The sequence below is a fragment of the Ctenocephalides felis genome, unplaced genomic scaffold (genome assembly GCF_003426905.1).
Source record: "Ctenocephalides felis isolate EL2017-DRISC unplaced genomic scaffold, ASM342690v1 CF-g0.4_SCAFFOLD_01492, whole genome shotgun sequence".
Taxonomy (NCBI): domain Eukaryota; kingdom Metazoa; phylum Arthropoda; class Insecta; order Siphonaptera; family Pulicidae; genus Ctenocephalides; species Ctenocephalides felis.
The window spans coordinates 21,200,980-21,219,935 of NW_020537646.1; the positions used below are offsets into that span (position 1 = coordinate 21,200,980).

At 30.0% G+C, this 18,956-nt stretch overlaps 1 protein-coding gene across 1 annotated transcript in view; it reads right to left on the reverse strand.

Annotated features, from left to right (window-relative positions):
- LOC113371012 (transient receptor potential-gamma protein) overlaps positions 1 to 18,956 on the reverse strand; it is a 228,335-nt gene that overhangs the window by 38,597 nt on the left and 170,782 nt on the right. Inside the window, exons 12-13 of the mRNA XM_026611666.1 lie at positions 16,868 to 16,996; positions 15,939 to 16,134 (exon numbers count right to left, since the gene is read on the reverse strand). Of these exons, the coding sequence (XP_026467451.1) occupies positions 15,939 to 16,134; positions 16,868 to 16,996 (325 nt within the window). The remainder of the gene's footprint in view (positions 1 to 15,938; positions 16,135 to 16,867; positions 16,997 to 18,956) is intronic.

The window sequence follows — 18,956 nt, forward strand, 5'->3', positions numbered from 1 at the left end:
AAAAAATATGATTTTAAACAGTGGCACCACTTTGGAATGTTTGCACATGTGTCGTTGACGAATATTCCTAGATATTGCAAAAAATCCCTATTTATCCACCCTTTTGGCTGGGCCACACCGATGCTCCGAGCTGGAGCATTAATCATAAGATTTTTATTCTTTGACTAGGAAATACGAAGAATGGGGGTACGTAGTGACCGTTAGCACTCATACAGAACAAAATTAAATACTTGGAATAAATTACAAAAATTCTCACAAAAAATATCAATATGTTTACTGTCCGGCACTAAGGGACGACTTAGTGTCGGGTGCAAAGAGACAGAAATTTTTGTTCAATTGGTGACACCTACTAAAATTGGTTAAAAGATCTAATAATATTCTACCATTTTACGGATAACATTCAAGTACAACTTTTATCTTCACCCTTAACATTTAAATAACATTTGTATTTCATATAAACCTTTTATTAGCTACTATGTAAATAAATGAGTAAACAAATTTTGATTATCCCTTTGGAAAGTAGATTAAAAGTTAACGAATAGTTCTGAATCAACCCCAGTGAAATTCTAGCGCTTAAAAAGCACACTGTTTTTATTTTCTCTAAATAGTTTCGATAAGATCGTCGAATAATAATTACAAAGAGTCCCTAAACAAAAGTCGCCCGTGATAAGTACATCGCGGACCCTACTGCTGCGTTGTTATCAGGATCTTAAGTGTTCATTTGTCAGGGGGGACAAACCAGTACGAGAAATAGAGAAATGCATCGCGTGACTCACTGAAATCGGGAGCACGCTATGAATTATAAGTCCCATTCGATTGTAGTACTACGTTCGATATAATAATACTACACTTCTTCTACCACAAACGAAACTACGAGCATTAACCCCGGAACTTATACGAGACCTTATTTATTATTTGCTACAAGCAAAGTCTAGCATACGTGAGCATTTGCATCATGTGACGAATAACTCGAGGAAGAATTTACATTTTTGTAGGTATAATGACTTAACTTTATAATTATATGGTAATGACTTAAGGTGGTTGGCGAAGAATACAAAAATTCAGGCTTCAACTATTATGACGCCTTAGACTTAATATTATCGACAAAATGTGAAGAAATTACTAGTGGTGTATGGCATCGTGCCTTAAGGCAAACTGCTGCAACTTCCTGTTTCAAAAATTAATTTTGTTAAGAAAGATTACATTTTTTACACTTTGATAAAATTAGATTTTTGAGAAGTTTTAAATTTTTGAAAAAAAAAATGACTTCTTTGGAAAAAAAATTTTTGGATTTTTTTTTTATTTTGAAATATATTGGAGATTTTGAACTGTTTCTGTTTTTCTTCAACAGCAATCGCACTGCCCTAGCTGCATAGAGACGAAATATCGAAGCGCGTAAGCGCCACGTCGCTGGCTGAATCATTAAAATCGGACGCTCCGTTCTCTCAAAAACTGAGTTACCGTTTTTGGCACTTTTTGCCCCGTATATTTAGAACGACTAGACCTGCATTTGCCAAAAACTAATCATCACGTCTTCTTATCAATACGAATCGAATGTTTTTTGAATTATTCAAATTGATTGGTCGGTGTTCCCAAAATCGTCGATGAAATTTTGTATCCGCACACACATCCACACATACACACACACATACATCCATTTTTTCTAAGGTATGCCAAAATGTTCGAAAACCTTTGAAACGTAAAAATATGTAAAAACTTACCTTACATGAAGTTAATAAAAAAATACTATTTTAATTTTTTCTTTTTATGCAAAATATATAACTTTAATATATATAAATTTAATAAAATATTTAATCCTTTAAAAACAGAAACGTGTTTCATAGAAGTAGCCAACTAACCACGTTAAATAAAGATAAAGTAGAAGAAATAAATTATGAATACTACAATAACCATCTTCATTTTCATACTGTAATTTCCATAGAATAATAATAATAAGCCAAAATATAAAAATTCTATAAAACTGGTAAAAATATGATATAAATTAAAATAAAAGACACCTGAGATAATACTATGCGCTGAAATATAAATTTTTCAGCTTTATGGATACTAAAAATCCTATTGACAGTACATCACATACACATCCTATATCTGAATACTTTATTCAGATATAATAAATGTAGCATTAATTAAATTAAAGTTAATATTAAATTTTTCAATTATTATTGAATTAATTTCTTTTAAATGAAGTAAAATATTTATATATAATATAATAGAAATCATTAAAAAAAATTCTTAAAAAAATTATTCTAGTACATAACTAAATAAATAATTTGATATTGCACGAATATTTGGTCTTCACGTATCAAGTACCAAAGTGCTTAAAGTTGGGCATAAGTACGAGCATATAATTATATTCAGTTTTGCGTTATATGCACTGTAGTTTCGTAAACTTATATAGTTCTTTGTATATTATCCACGTTGTACTACATCAGTTCGAATCATGTGTGTATATGTAGGGCAGCAGGTTACTGGCACCAGGTTAATAGATCGGTAATTACAAGCCGCCACAACACGCGAACTGAATAAATCAGAAATGCAAGTTTCGATCGTGTTTTGTTACAGCAGGCCTTTCCTTTTCCGATGCTCTTTTATTTTGTACTAGAAAAGTAGAGTCAGTTAGATATCGCAAAGGCCGTTTCGAAATCAAACGAATATCATGATCATGCTTAAAAAATTATGATTTATTTTAACAATTTTAAATTACTATTATAAGAAAGTATAATTTTAAATCATTTTTGTGTGATTTTTTTTTACCAACAGCTCTGTGGCTGTTGATATCAGTATACTAAAAGCAAATGCTGAAGTTCAAAAACACGATTTTAATACTATTTTTTTTTTTTAGATATTTATACTTTTGAATGGGGTAGAGCCATGGTGAAGCAGAGCTTAAAGGTGCGCAGTAAAAAGATCCACCATCAATATCTCAAAAACAAGTGAAGTTAAGAATTTTTTACCAACAATATTTGAAAGTAGAGGGATAACGATGTATAACCATTTATCATTTTGATGCTTACGACGTTGCTTTGAGAGATAGAACGGCACTGTTCGAAAATCCATAACAAAAGTATTTTCTTTGGTTGTTAGCAATGTTGTTTAGTTTACTAGACTTTATTATAATTTTTAAGTTATTTCAACTCTATTTGTAGATACTTCTGATAAAATACCAGATCAAGCTTATATACAATGATAACTTTCTGAAATAATGTGCTTATTAAATTTTTAATTAGCATTTGTTAAATAATGTAGCTATAATAGCTACAATTATTCGCCAAATTCCTTTAAAATTAAAAATAAGATATTGAACCTGTTTGCCTTCTAGCTGCACCATTTTACCCCGCGTATAGGGTAAAAAAAAACAGATGACAATTTTTTGAAAAACTGCAAAAAACACAATTCTACAATGATGAAGGAATGAATGAATGAATTCTACAATGAATTAGCTGGGAGTTTTAGTGAACATAGTCCCATAGTTGTTTGCATGATATGTGTTATTTGTTGTGATATAATTGGTTTGGTTTTCACAAAAGAATTGCTCAAAGTCAAGTTGTCATATATGTATATGTATATATATTAGGGTGGTCCTTAATATGAACATTTTCGAATTTCCTTGCTCCCAAGAGCTCAAATGATTCCACATTGTTAAAAAACAATTCTCTCAAAGTTGTAGCTCTTAATATTGGTTTCTAGATAGTGCGCAATTCAATCAAAGTTTTGTATGGAAATAGCATGAAACATTTTTCAAGAACTTTAAAAATGTTTTTAGATATAATTTTGCAAACAAATGAATGTGTTTTATTCAAAATTTGTCGCTAAGTTATACCTAATTATTTTTTTTTTATTTTTTCAAAATTTTTTCCATGCTATTTCCATACGAAGTTTGATAGAATTGCACACTATCTAAAAGTTAATATTAAGAGCTAAAACTTTCAGAAAATTGTTTTTTATCAATTTGGAATCATTCGAGCCCCTGGAAGCAAGAAAATTTGAAAATGTCCTTATTAAGGACCACCCTAATTTATATATATATATATATATATATATATATATATATATATATATAAATCACTATCTAAAAATAAATTCTGATATTATCCATTCCACCTAAACACCGTCAGCAAAGTCGTAAAGCTTCGCAGACGAAGAAACTCTAAAAAGTCTATATAAGAAATGAAATCGAAAACGCATCTCGAGTAATCCAGACATTTGTTCAAACTTCAAATATATCTTCGACATCGACTGAAAGAAAATGAAAGGAAATGTAAGCTGTAACCAAATAGCGATATATATTTCAGTCACTTTCGTCGGCGACGGCGGCGGCCGCGGCGATCGAAGTGAGGTGATTGACCGCGCCTCGTGTGCATATAATGACTCCTGGAAAACCGTCTGGTGTGGGTCTAGGCTCCTGGGCCACCGAACTATGTTTTATGGAACCGCAAGACTATCGGGGAATCTGGGGTGATTTCATTTCATAACGACAAGGGTGTGACGAATATAAACATTTAGTAAAGGAGCCGAAGAAAATTTGATAATATTCATATATTTTTTCTCTAAAATTAGTGGATTAGCAGCAGAGCTTATTGTTATTTGATTTATAAACTTCTTCGTTGTTTATAAGTCAACGCGTTAATTGCCATATAAGTTATAAGTGCCTAACGCTAAGAAGTTCTGCATGAGCCATGTCTGACAAATGTGATTTGTCAGAAGACCGCGTTTAATTTTTTTTAATAATTTATTTCAACCTAATGGCCTATAAATACAGCAATACCTTAATCCTACCTTACTCCTACTAATATAAACAAAAACTTAATTAATGATATAATAATTCTAGCGTTCTAGACTGGTTTCCCAAGTAATTATTTTTTCTTTGTTCTTTTCATCCGGGCGATTGAACCACGTTTTAAAGAAGTTTTAATATAGGGTCATACCAGTCATATATGTGTGACATAAAAATAGTGTTAATCCAAATTCGGACTTGGATAAATATACATTTTTAATTAAATTATCTAATAAAGTTACCAAGGTTTATGCGATATATTTTCCGATATTACCATGGCAATTAGCGTATTCAATAAACTTCAATACCTATGTTTATATATAATTTTAATTTCATAAAATTTTGAAGTATGATAAATAATAATAGTCAAGCATATTTTACCTCAGGCACCTTAAACAGCCCTGAAATTTGGTTTTCAATTTGCCTTTGAATTTTGTGTGATGATCAAATTAAATACTTAAAATATTTTGATATATGAATCATATTTTTTTTTAAAATGAAAGTTCTTAAATTTAAATAATTATTGTCTATTTTAAATTTAATTGATAGAAAACTAGAAGTATATTTTAATTGCATGTTTCAAGCCATTTTCTTAATAAAATCATCGTAGATTCTCTAATCACCTTATATGGTTTATTTTATTAGGTTTTAAATAACATGTCATACAAAACATTTTTAACTAATTTATCTAATACCATGGCCCACGAAAATTTTTACTGATATTTTCGTGGCGATTAACGTGTTTAATAAACTTAAACTAAATATCTATATTTATAATAGTATAATATATAATAATATATAATAATTAAATGCAATTTTAAAGTCCAATTAATAAACATAAACAAGCATATTTTGTCTCAGGCTCTAATTTTGATTTTCAATTTCTATCAGAATTGTGTGCGATATTTCAAATTCGATAATTAAAATATTTTGTTACATCAGTCATAATATTAAAATTTTTCTAATCAATAGTTTTTAAATTTAAATAATTTTTGACTAATTTATATTTATTTGACAGAAAGCTCGAAGTAAATCTTAATTCATTGCTTCATGCCGTTTTCTTAGCAAAATCATCATAGATTTCCTAATCACCTTATGTGGTTTATTTCATTAGGTTTTAAGTGACATGTCACACCAATTTTTTGAAGAAAACTTTTAAAGATGAAATGTGAAAGGTAAATAAAATTTCTTAAGTTTAAACCTAATCTAGGGCTATTTTATATCGAGTTCACATCAATATCTAAAATACATGTATATTAAGCTTTGTAGAATGTTATTACCGAATTAAAATCAAAATAGATAGCACAAACACCTAACACCTTGTTTGGTTATTTTCTGTATTTTAAATTACTTGTATTATTTTCAAAATATAAATACGATACATTTACTCTCTTGATGGTTTTAATCAAATCATCACATTACTCAAATAACATGAAAAGCAAGTGGTATTTTCTTACCAAAGGTTTGGAAGATATGAAAATTCAGAAATTGGCAATATAAAATTTAGCTTCATTTTTAAAATAGTTCAAAGTTTCAATACTATATGATGTACCAAATGTGTTAAAGAAAAAAAGGTTTATAATAGAAGTATATTCTAAGCACTTTTTTACGCTGCTTTATATATTTTATATCTAAAAGTTCAGCTTTCGTCGACTCTTCGATTACTTAAACTATCGTATAAACGAGTTCTGAATTTGAAGCTATTCGTGCCTTCCACCAACTTTAACACATTTATGGTTATTCGTTTCTAATAATTCATATGAAAGAAGAAGAAACCGAGTTAGGTTTATTCAGCAATGTAATGATATGAATAAAATTTATCAAATTTATTAAAATATGCACAGAGTTATGAATTAATAAACTATTTGGAATTGAAGGCTTAACATATATTGATATTTATGAAAGCAATTTTGTGCAAGTTTTTTTTAATTTATAGTACATATTATAAAAATTTAATCAAAAACCTACAAATATAGAAATATCAAAAATAAATAATTATATTACTAACTTAGATTTTTTTGAAATTAAATAAAAAAAATCATTTAATTTATTTCATATTTTTTTCTTAAAATTAGTTATACAATGATTTATTTTTATATCCCATAGCTCAGTGTTTTTCAGAAACCTATTATCTTTGATAAATATATTTAATTAGAGAATTATTTGTAAAAAGCAAATACACTATTTTTCATGTAGGGCTTAAAGGTCCGAGGATCAAAAAATCCACCAATGATATATCAAAAACCAGTAGAGTTAAAAATTTTTTAACAACAATATTTTAAAGGACAAGGCAAAAACCAGCTATCATCTTGATTCTTACTTCAATATCTATAACAAAAATATTTTTTTCATATACTTTCTTGCGTTGTTATTTGTTTTGATTGTGACCACTGTTGCTTAGTTTACCAGACCTTAATATAACTTTTAAGTATTCGTTATTTAAATGTTTTATAAAATTTATTGTTGATTTCAATATTATATTAATTTAGATTCAATAGTTTTTTTCATATATTCTCTATAAAAACTTACACCTGGGTGGGGTAAAAGGGACCAACTAAACCTTCACTCCGGCGAAGGTGTAAAAAATAAAAAATAGCAAATAAAAAAATTAGGTTAAAATAAGCAATTTTACAAGAAAAAATTAAATAAATAGTTATATCAAATCTGCTGACAAATATTTCTAATGATTATGATGATCAAGATTAATCACAGTGTTATCTCTGTAAAAAATGCACCCATGACATTTATATTTTGCATTGATTGAATATTGCAGCTGTTATTTCGTAAAAGCTCTTTGAATTTAAAAATAAAATATTTGACCTGTTTGCTGCCTGGGCGTCTCACCTTACCACGCCGAAGGGGTAAGAAGGACCAGATAATACATTTTTCAAAAACAGAAAAAAACAAATATTTATAATGATGAATTTGGGATCTGGGAGTTTTACTAAACATAGTCAGATAATTGTTTGCTTGATATGTGTTATTTGTTGTGTTGTGATATAATATGATTGCTTTTTACAATATAACTGCTCAAAGTCCAATTGGACCTTTGTGCCCCCTCCTAACCTAACCTTACCCTATAATTCAAATGGAATAGTTAATTGAACATATTTTATCCTAATGTTACATTCTCTACCTTATATTTGAAGACAAGGTGCCTAACAAGCAATTGATCCTAGAAGTGATTTAGTATTCCAGTGGGGAAATGAATTTCTCGGTACGATGACAGAATATGTAAGTCGAGCGCGGTTCAAATGATGTGACACACTCGACAATTCACGTAATATTGCTCTCACATGTGATATTGATCGATATATATATATATATATATATATATATATATATATAATATACATCGCTTCCGTAGTAAATATAACGCCAATGCGAACGGAATTATAATTGATAATGTCACCCATAATATGGGATAATCTAATTTAATTTTTAATGATCAATATAGTGCAATACGCGGTGATCCTACATGTACTTACAGGTAAATTGAATGGTAATAACTTTATTAGTATATTTTACATAACGAGCAGTCGTAGTTGCTTTTTTTCAAATTCAACAGAAAAGGATTATGCACTCAATGTTAAAAAAATAAAATTATATAAATTTCAATAAGAATCATAATGTAATTTTTTTATATTTAATTTTGTGAGTTATTTATGATGCTTTATATAAATTTATCATCAGAATAGATGTTTTCTTTCACAATATGAGTTAAATTTAAACAAATATGATAAAATTATTAAATTTGCACAAAACATTTACTGTATTCAGCGAATGTAAGTAATTTTATTTATATATATACTAATATCGTATATCAACGTGAATATTACTCGGTTGGAATAAAATAATATCAAATTTCATGTATGAGTACAAACTATTGTTTATATGAACAAGTACGATAATGGGAAAAATATATACATAAAAATATCTGGAGTGACAATTCCACTATAAATATTACTGAATAACATTAGAAAAACAAGGCTTTTCATGAAAAACTCTATGTATGGGTTCGCATTTTGTTTCACCATTTGATTAAATAAATATACTAAATTTAGGTACAAATATTAAAAATAGACTGTATATATGTAGCGACCTGTCAACACACGTCGCATTTTAACTTGACAGATGTTCATTATTTGAAGCTCATCATAGTGTCAGCTCAAAAACAAAAAGTTCAAGTGTCAGATCAGATCTCGTTTTTGTTTGCTCAATGTTCGAAATGCCAAAATTATAATTCTTAACTTTTTTCCTTTTTTTATTATAAATACTGAAATAACATCTACGTTTTTGTAAATGATCAATATAATCACACATAGTGTTATTACTATTGTCATAATAAACAATATTCGTAGTATAGAGAACACGAGTTTCTTTAGTGGTGACCGCGAACGTGAATTAATAGCACGCATATAGAAGGAAAGAAGGTAAGAAGATCAAGACACATTTAGAAGTAACAAATTTAGAAGTAAAAAAATAAATTGAAGTCTCATGAATTATTAAGAAAAGGCTCACAACCGCCATAACTCTAAGAACATTCTAATCCTACAACTGAGACTCCGGCCACGCACATCGAAAACAACAACACGTGCTCAATAAATCCCTCATTATCCTGGAAAATGAGTCGATTATAAGCACCACGGCAGAGGACAGGGAGCGTCAGCAAACAATTTGGCAACCGCCACATACACTCAACCGCTAACTCACCAGCGAAGGGCCACATACAATCAACCGCTAACTCACCAGCGAAGGGCCACATACACTCAACCGCTAACTCACCAGCGAAGTGTCAAATATACTCAGCCGCTAACTCACCAGCGAAGGGCCACATCTACTCAACCGCTAACTCACCAGCGAAGGGCCACGTAAGCAATCAACAAACTCAACAAGCCAACACGGCATTCAAAACGGCCACGGCCACGAACAAATAAAATTTATCACACAATCTCAACCAAAAGAAATTTACAAGGAAGTTCAAGATGGCACTCAGAGATGCGAAACAATCTTTTTCATTAGGGCGGAGTGATCTGTAGCGACCTGTCAACACACGTCGCATTTTAACTTGACAGATGTTCATTATTTGAAGCTCATCATAGTGTCAGCTCAAAAACAAAAGTTCAAGTGTCAGATCAGATCTCGTTTTTGTTTGCTCAATGTTCGAAATGCCAAAATTATAATTCTTAACTTTTTCCTTTTTTATTATAAATACTGAAATAACATCTACGTTTTTGTAAATGATCAATATAATCACACATAGTGTTATTACTATTGTCATAATAAACAATATTCGTAGTATAGAGAACACGAGTTTCTTCATCATTCACGAGTGATGTAGCGGGTTGCCAACACGCATAGCGGCTTGTCAACACGCATCACATGTTACTGGACAGATTGGCCCATATATTGACAGCACAGAAAAAAAACAAAAATAAATTCAAGTGTCAGATCGGACACGGCTTTTTTTTCTCTCTAGTAGTTTTTGCCAAAAAAATGTATAATTCTTGAAACCTTTCTTTTCTATTATAAATAAGAAAATACCAATAACGTTTTATTAATGATCAGTATGACAACACATAGTGTTGTGGATATTAATCATATATAAAATAAACGAAATATAAATAATATTTTATGAAATTTATTATGACTACAATTGGTATTAATATGGACCAAGCCTCCATATTTTTTATATGGCGGAATGAACACCATATGAAGTTGAAGGACGTCAATTGATGACAATGGCGGAATGAACACCATATGACAGATGTCAGTTGAATAACGTCAATTGATGATAAAACTAAATTATATTGGGCTACGTTGATTCGGATCTGGCATCAAGCAAGCTATAACGATCTGATTGTTTTTATACGATCGAATATTATTGTCGCGCTTTTTAAAACGATCGAAAATATTGTATCGAGTTTTTTGCCAACGAGCGTTTTCTCGTGATCGAAATTAGATTTGATTTAATGTAATATCAACATCTTTATCAATTGAGACATTAATAAACAGTCATTATCGAGTTGAAATAAAATTATTGCGATTTCATTCAAGAATTAATAATTAATAATATATGGCCCACCAGCGCCATATATATATATATATATATATATATATATATATACAGATATATATATCCGGACATCCGATTATCCGGACACCGATTATCCGGACAACCGATTATCCGGACAACCGATTATCCGGACAACCGATTATCCGGACATCCGATTATCCGGACATCCGATTATCCGGACATCCGATTATCCGGACATCCGATTATCCGGACATCCGATTATCCGGACATCCGATTATCCGGACATCCGATTATCCGGACATCCGATTATCCGGACATCCGATTATCCGGACAACCGATTATCCGGACATCCGATTATCCGGACATCCGATTATCCGGACATCCGATTATCCGGACATCCGATTATCCGGACATCCGATTATCCGGACATCCGATTATCCGGACATCCGATTATCCGGACATCCGATTATCCGGACATCCGATTATCCGGACATCCGATTATCCGGACATCCGATTATCCGGACATCCGATTATCCGGACATCCGATTATCCGGACATCCGATTATCCGGACATCCGATTATCCGGACATCCGATTATCCGGACATCCGGTTATCCGGATATCCAATTATCCGGACATCCGATTATCCGGACATCCGATTATCCGGACATCCGATTATCCGGACAACCGATTATCCGGACAACCGATTATCCGGACATCCGATTATCCGGACATCCGATTATCCGGACATCCAATTATCCGGACATCCGATTATCCGGACATCCGATTATCCGGACATCCGATTATCCGGACGACCGATTATCCGGACATCCGATTATCCGGACATCCGATTATCCGGACATCCGATTATCCGGACATCCGATTATCCGGACATCCGATTATCCGGACATCCGATTATCCGGACATCCGATTATCCGGACATCCGGTTATCCGGACATCCGATTATCCGGACATCCGATTATCCGGACATCCGATTATCCGGACATCCGATTATCGGACATCCGATTATCCAGACATCCGGTTATCCGGATATCCAATTATCCGGACATCCGATTATCCGGACATCCGATTATCCGGACATCCGATTATCCGGACATCCGATTATCCGGACATCCGATTATCCGGACATCCGATTATCCGGACATCCGATTATCCGGACAACCGATTATCCGGACATCCGATTATCCGGACAACCGATTATCCGGACAACCGATTATCCGGACAACCGATTATCCGGACAACCGATTATCCGGACAACCGATTATCCGGACATCCGATTATCCGGACATCCGATTAACCGGACACCCGATTATCCGGACATCCGATTATCCGGACATCCGATTATCCGGACATCCGATTATCCGGACATCCGATTATCCGGACATCCGATTATCCGGACATCCGATTATCCGGACTTCCGATTATCCGGACTTCCGATTATCCGGACTTCGGATTATCCGGACTTCGGATTATCCGGACTTCCGATTATCCGGACTTCGGATTATCCGGACTTCGGATTATCCGGACTTCGGATTATTCCGGAATGTTATTTAAATTCAGAACCTAAATTTGGTATCGATCAAATGGACCTTTTGTCGAATAACATTTTTCCAGTTATTCGGACTCCGATTGAATTATACGATTCTTGATTCTCTAGAAATTGTCTAGAATATACCTTATTTAGCAAAACAACGTTTGCCGGGTCAGCTAGTATATATATATAGTAATATCTTTGTTCGACGTTGAATCAGCTTCGAAAACATAATGAATTTAATTATACAGAAGGACACACACTAAACAAGCACATTAAAAAATCAAACATTTCCAACTGGGTTATATTTTTTAGGTTATTATAGGAATTTTTTTCAGTATCAGTTCATTTTTGATCTCACGTAAATATAAATATATATAGTAGAATATAAATTGCTATAACATGTTTATTGTTTTCAGTTTCAATTATAATATTCAGTATGTTTTCCTTATAAAAGTTTTTATGATCAGTTACATTTTGTTGTTGAAATTAAAAATGCTATTGAGATTATATTATATGATATATTATATAAGATTATATTATATGTAATTATATATCACATATAATTCAATATATTATAATATGCACTCAAATATGCATATATAATAAAATTTATTACCTTATAGTTTTCATAAATCTCATCAAAATCCATAAATTTAGAATATAATGTTGCTTGAAATGTGGCTGTCCATATATCACTCCCAAATAGTGCTATGTAAAATATTGCGTACGTCTAACCAGTCCTGAAGCATCATTTATATCGCCTGCTTAACTTTAATGTAGCCTGATACAGTAATCCCTGACCCGCTGCTGACCAGTCGGCCAGCTGGCAGAGCGTCATTCAACTCACTAGGACCGTAACGCAAATCTGAATCCGAATTGCCCAAACGTGCATATCATTCGAAATAATGCCGAAAGGACCATACTCTGAATGATTATAAAAAAACGAGGGCCAGTGCTCTTGTAAAAGATCGAACGTCTTATAATAGTAATTATTTGATTGTAAAATATGTATCGTATTCACTTATCGTAATACACTTCAAATTATAAATACAACCAAACAATAACGTGTTTAGTGATTTGAAAATGAACATAATGTTGATAAATAATAAATAATAATTTAAAAAAAAAACAAATAATTAATTATTACCTTATAATACTGAAACATTTTTTTGAAACTTTACTGCATTAAATAGAGATTTTGAATTTTTTTATCATGTTATCAATATCCAGAAGCCAAATCTCCGAATAAAATAATTGTGTAAAATTACTAGTCTTCTTTGTTAAATAGTCGTACGACGACATTATTATTCTAACGTTTTAATCATTTGGAGGCTAGTCCTTAAAAGTTAATACGGTGCTCCATCAAGAGTTGGTCCTCATATACTGCATACATATTTACTTAATTTAAATTATTAAATTAGTTTTAACTGAATTTACATTTTTATTTACTATTTGTTTTATATTTTGTACATCTTTCCAGGGTAAAGATTCAGTTAGTTCATATTATTTATCCCACCCACAGGTAAACTAATATAGAGAATATTTAAAAACATTTGTTAAATCTATCTGAAAATTATCATCTTATAAAACAATTAAATAATGTAAATTCAAAAATTATATCAAGATTTCATAAACTAAACAAGTTTTAGCCATTTGGAAGTTAGGCCTTTAAAGTTAATACGATGTAAAATGCTCTATCAAAAATTGTATACAGTTAGTTCATATTATTCACCCCACCCACATGTAAACTATTATAGTATAAAAATTATATAAAACATCTGTAGAATCTAATTGAAAATTATTATCTTTGAAACAAATTAAATAACGGAAATTTAAAAATTATATCAAGATTTCATATACTAAACAACAGTGCTAAAAAAAAACTAACTACGAAAAAAATACTTATATTCTAGATTTTTAAACATGACTGTTTATCTCCTGATAGCAACATTGCATGATTTAAGACGATAGCTAATCACACATTTTTTCCCTACTACTTTCAAATATTATTGTTTAAAATTCCTAACTTTACTTGTTTTTGAGATATCCGTGATGAACCTCTTTTTACCATAATGAAAAATATTAATGAAAGTTAAAACACATTTATTATTAACTTCCCGTAGGGTAAGTTATAGTAATCGCAAAAAATCGAAAATGAAAATTTTTATATATCTTTACATTCCAAAGGTTTTTAAACATTTTGGCATACCTTAGAAAAAATGGATGTGTGTGTAGAAAAAGTGTATGTGTGTGTGTACGGATACAAATTTTCGTTGACGATTTCGGGAACACTCACTTTTGAGCTTTGTCAGCTTTCTTCATTATTATTTTGGAAAAAGTAGCACTTGTTCGTTTATTTTTGTAATTTTTGTAAATTTACCTATTAGATTTCGAAAGACCGGTACAATCCGGGAAAAATATTGCTTTTAGAAGAACTCTAGACACAAGGCGAAAATCCTAAATTAAGTAAGGTCACCTAAATTAAATTTAAAATGAAAATTTATCTACTGTATTTTTCATTACTCTAATTAAATAATTATTTAAATTCTTTATACTTATTTCTATTGTCACCTAGTCACTCACTGGGTAAATACCCTACGAGTAATAATTAACATAGCAATATAATACTATATAACGCGTTTAAACGTGAAACGTGTTATGAACAAATAAAAAGTAATATAATTTGGAGAATTAATTACATTGTATCTCTTTTACATAAAATCTTGTCAAAAACTTAAATTAAATCAAATAGAATGAGACGGATAAAAATGAATCCTCAAAAGGGCAAAGCACTCAACATTTGATTCTGAAACAAAGTACTTTAGATGCGACTTGTAACATGTATCTAACTTCTCTAAAAAGCTCATATATAAAAGCACGCTAAGTGAAAGCAATCACATCACTGCAACTTTACTTTTTCATTTCGAAAAAGTTCTTCGCAAAATATTTCAGATAGAATTATTCTTAAACAACGAGAATTATATTGAGTCTTGGTGCGACTGCAGGTTACTGTTTCCGGAGGGAGCATTTATTACCTGAAACTTTGGTCAGATTACAAAGTCAAGTGTAGTTTAATTTGTTTCGTTGTGTGTAACAACTCGGCCGAACTTTGCATACAAAAAAGTTACGCAAATTTATTGCATGGCCTTGGACTTAGCAATATGCAGATCAGTTTGAGAGTTTGGAAACTTATGCAGACCAAAGTAATATATTTCGATAAATACGAATAGGAAATTGATGCAAGTAAAATAGATTATATGAATTTTTATGTCACTTTTTGTAGTCTACTTTCCTCACCAGATATGTATATTTAATTTCCAGAATATTATGCAAAAGTGAGATTTAAAACAACGCTCTCTAAATATTACTTAAAAATATTTTTAATCTTTCTATATGTTGTCTAAATTACATTAATTTATATTCCTGTATGTTTTGTTATGCTTAGTTTTGCATCAGAACTAAGTGTGTATTACTGTGTATAGCCTATTGGAATTAATAGAATAAAGAAATAAATATATTATGATTCGTTCAAACAATTTCAAAGAAACTTACCGATATGAGTTGATAGGAGTGATTCATCATCGCGATCAGTAAATTAAGTAACACCACAATATTAATAACTGAATAAGTTCCGAACATGAGCATTCCCCAAAATCGTGTGAAGATTTTGATACCATCTAACTCGAAACTGTCCAAATCTACCAATCCAAAAACTGCCCAAAAAAGCGTTTGTGTAGTCTCAAATAAACTGTTGAAAAACAATTAATATAATACATTATAAATCAATATCTGTAAAAGTTAGTAGCAATTCATATATATAGGTTCTAACTTAATAATTTACTAACTAAATAACTGTAAAAGTTTACTATAATCAATTGTAATAATAATAGGGTTTCTAGTTTGGCTCATTTAATTTCTTTTAATCAATTGTAAATCATTCGATTTAAACAAAATAAAGTAATGTGATCAATTTTATTTTCAACGCATTAGACATAGAGAGGGCGATTCAGTCAATGATAAAAATTGCAAATTTATTTTCCTGACCTACTTTTGCAGATTACTTAAAGCCGATAAGTGCAATCATGCAGATAAAGAAATAGTTTTGTGAGATAGAGGTGTTTTTCAAAAAGACAAATCGTAGTTACAAACTTTTTGTAATAAATTATAGAATATTGTAGTCAGTTTAAACAAACAAAGTAATGTTATTCTACTCATATTTAAATACAACTTTAGGAAAAAGTTAGTTGAATCGAATGTTATATTAATTAACGAAAAAAGAATATAGTCAAAATTAAAAGCACAATGTTGGCATAAATTACTCATTGAGTAAAACGTTCGTGGCAAGAAGCATGTAAGTAAGTCATACTGCAGTATTGCTACAGTATTTGGTGCATAATACATATTGGAAATCCAAAGTAATCCCAAAGGAACGTGCTTCTAGTGCTACTTGTCTGTATATTAATATTTCATCAGGTACTTACTTTGCAAAGCGCCTCCACACTGTACAAGCATTTGGATCTACAGGTTCTTGGATTGAATGGTTTGCTGGATATGATGAGCTAAAAGATTGGATGTCGGGACAACGTTTCTTTTCTAAATCAGCGTAGTACCTGAAAAGAGAATACAAATCGAAAAATGAATGAAAAGAAACAATTGATAAAAGAAATTTAGAGTTAGCCATTTCGAAAGGCTGTCATTATTATATATTAAATAAAAATTTATATTATGATTACAATTTTGATTTTCTGAACTAAAACCTTTTTACTCTAAAAATATTTATTTATCGAGGAAGTGAGATGTTTACTTCTTCATAAAATTAAATTATCGATACAACTTTTTTATACATAAACCCACAAAGAATCATCAATGTTTACTGTTCATCGAGTTCATTTAAAGATTGATTATTTGTGAAGTTTTACTGCCTTATTGCTTATCAATAAATAACGTTGGGTATCACAACAATCTAGAATCATTTAATATTATATTATTAAGATATTTTATATAAAATAAATAATCAATGAAAACATAGTTAACATAAATAGTTAATATCAAAGATCACATTTAATTACATGTATTACATTTTGTTATATTATAGTTTTTTTAAAACTTATTTATGCTTAGATATATGCGTTTTGTAATTATTTATTCATTTTTATTGTTTAATTTAGAGTTTAAAATTTAGTTTTTATGATGAATTAAATATTACTGTGATTTATTTAATAATGAATAAACACTTTCCTATTTAAAAATTGTATCATTATTAAAGTTTTCATTGTGCTCGATTCTACATGGCGTCTCCACCGTATTCAGCGCTACGGTAATAATTTATTTTGATGGATGATTAGAATATGTTGCATCATGTGCATATAAAAGGCAATTGCAGTAATCTGAATTTTAAATGAATTTTATATGGTATTTTAAAATAATTAATTAACAAGCATTCTAAATTCATAATTATCAATTGAATTTTTGAGTATATAAAAAATTGAACTTTATCAATCAAGTTCCCAAAGTTGAATAATTTATTGTTATTTGAATGAAATATTTATTTTTAAGTAAAACAATATTTCACGATTATCTTTTAGCACTATAATTGCTGTTAATAATGCTATTTTTCAAGGAAAAAAAAGTTCATTGTCATATAATCTTTTATAAATTAAACTATAACAACTAGAATTAATTCTTGAATGTCTACTTGTTAATGAATTATTTATGCCATATTTGAATTCAATAAAAGTTGTATAAATAAAAGTGAAAATAAGCTGACGTTTAGGAATATTTATACGTACAAAAATTACCTCTGACTTATTAATGCTTCTTTTCTTCACAAAAAGCTATGTATTACTCACAGAACGCATAATGAGAAAATCTCTTATTACGCTTCCGAAAACAGACTGTGATGTTTCTTAACGCGATTTTGCCTGCGGTTCTGTTTCTGTTATTAAATAAGTAATGAAATTTCGTGGCATCTTGTTCTATAATAATTAATATAATAAGAAAAAAGAAGAATGCGTAAAATTTATTTATTATGAGATAAGGTCTTTGAGAAATACGTCGTGAACAGATCACAGAGAGAAAGCTGGATGTATCATTATATTACGTTTTATTTATCGATTGAAAGAAGAAGATATGAAAATTTGAAAAGCAATAAGTTTTTCATTTTTCATAAATGGTTTGGAATGGAATAAAATATGCATATATGTAAATACATATTTATGCATAAATATATGTGAAAATCTGAAAAGCAATAAGTTTCACATTTTAGACTGAGTATCTTAAAATGCAATAAAATATGATTATATAAATACTCGTATATATAAATATATATATATATATACATAAATAAATAAACGTCTGGAATTACCAAATAAAGTGTGTGTTAAAAATCTGAGTGTTGTATTGTTCATATTTAACATTTAATATTCGTTCCACTCATATCACAAAATTCTATGTTTATATATATATATATATATATATATATATATATATATATATTTAATTTCATTCAAATTTTTTGCGTTTATAGTTTTAGCGATTTCTTATAGAATAAAAATTTTAACAATATTTCAC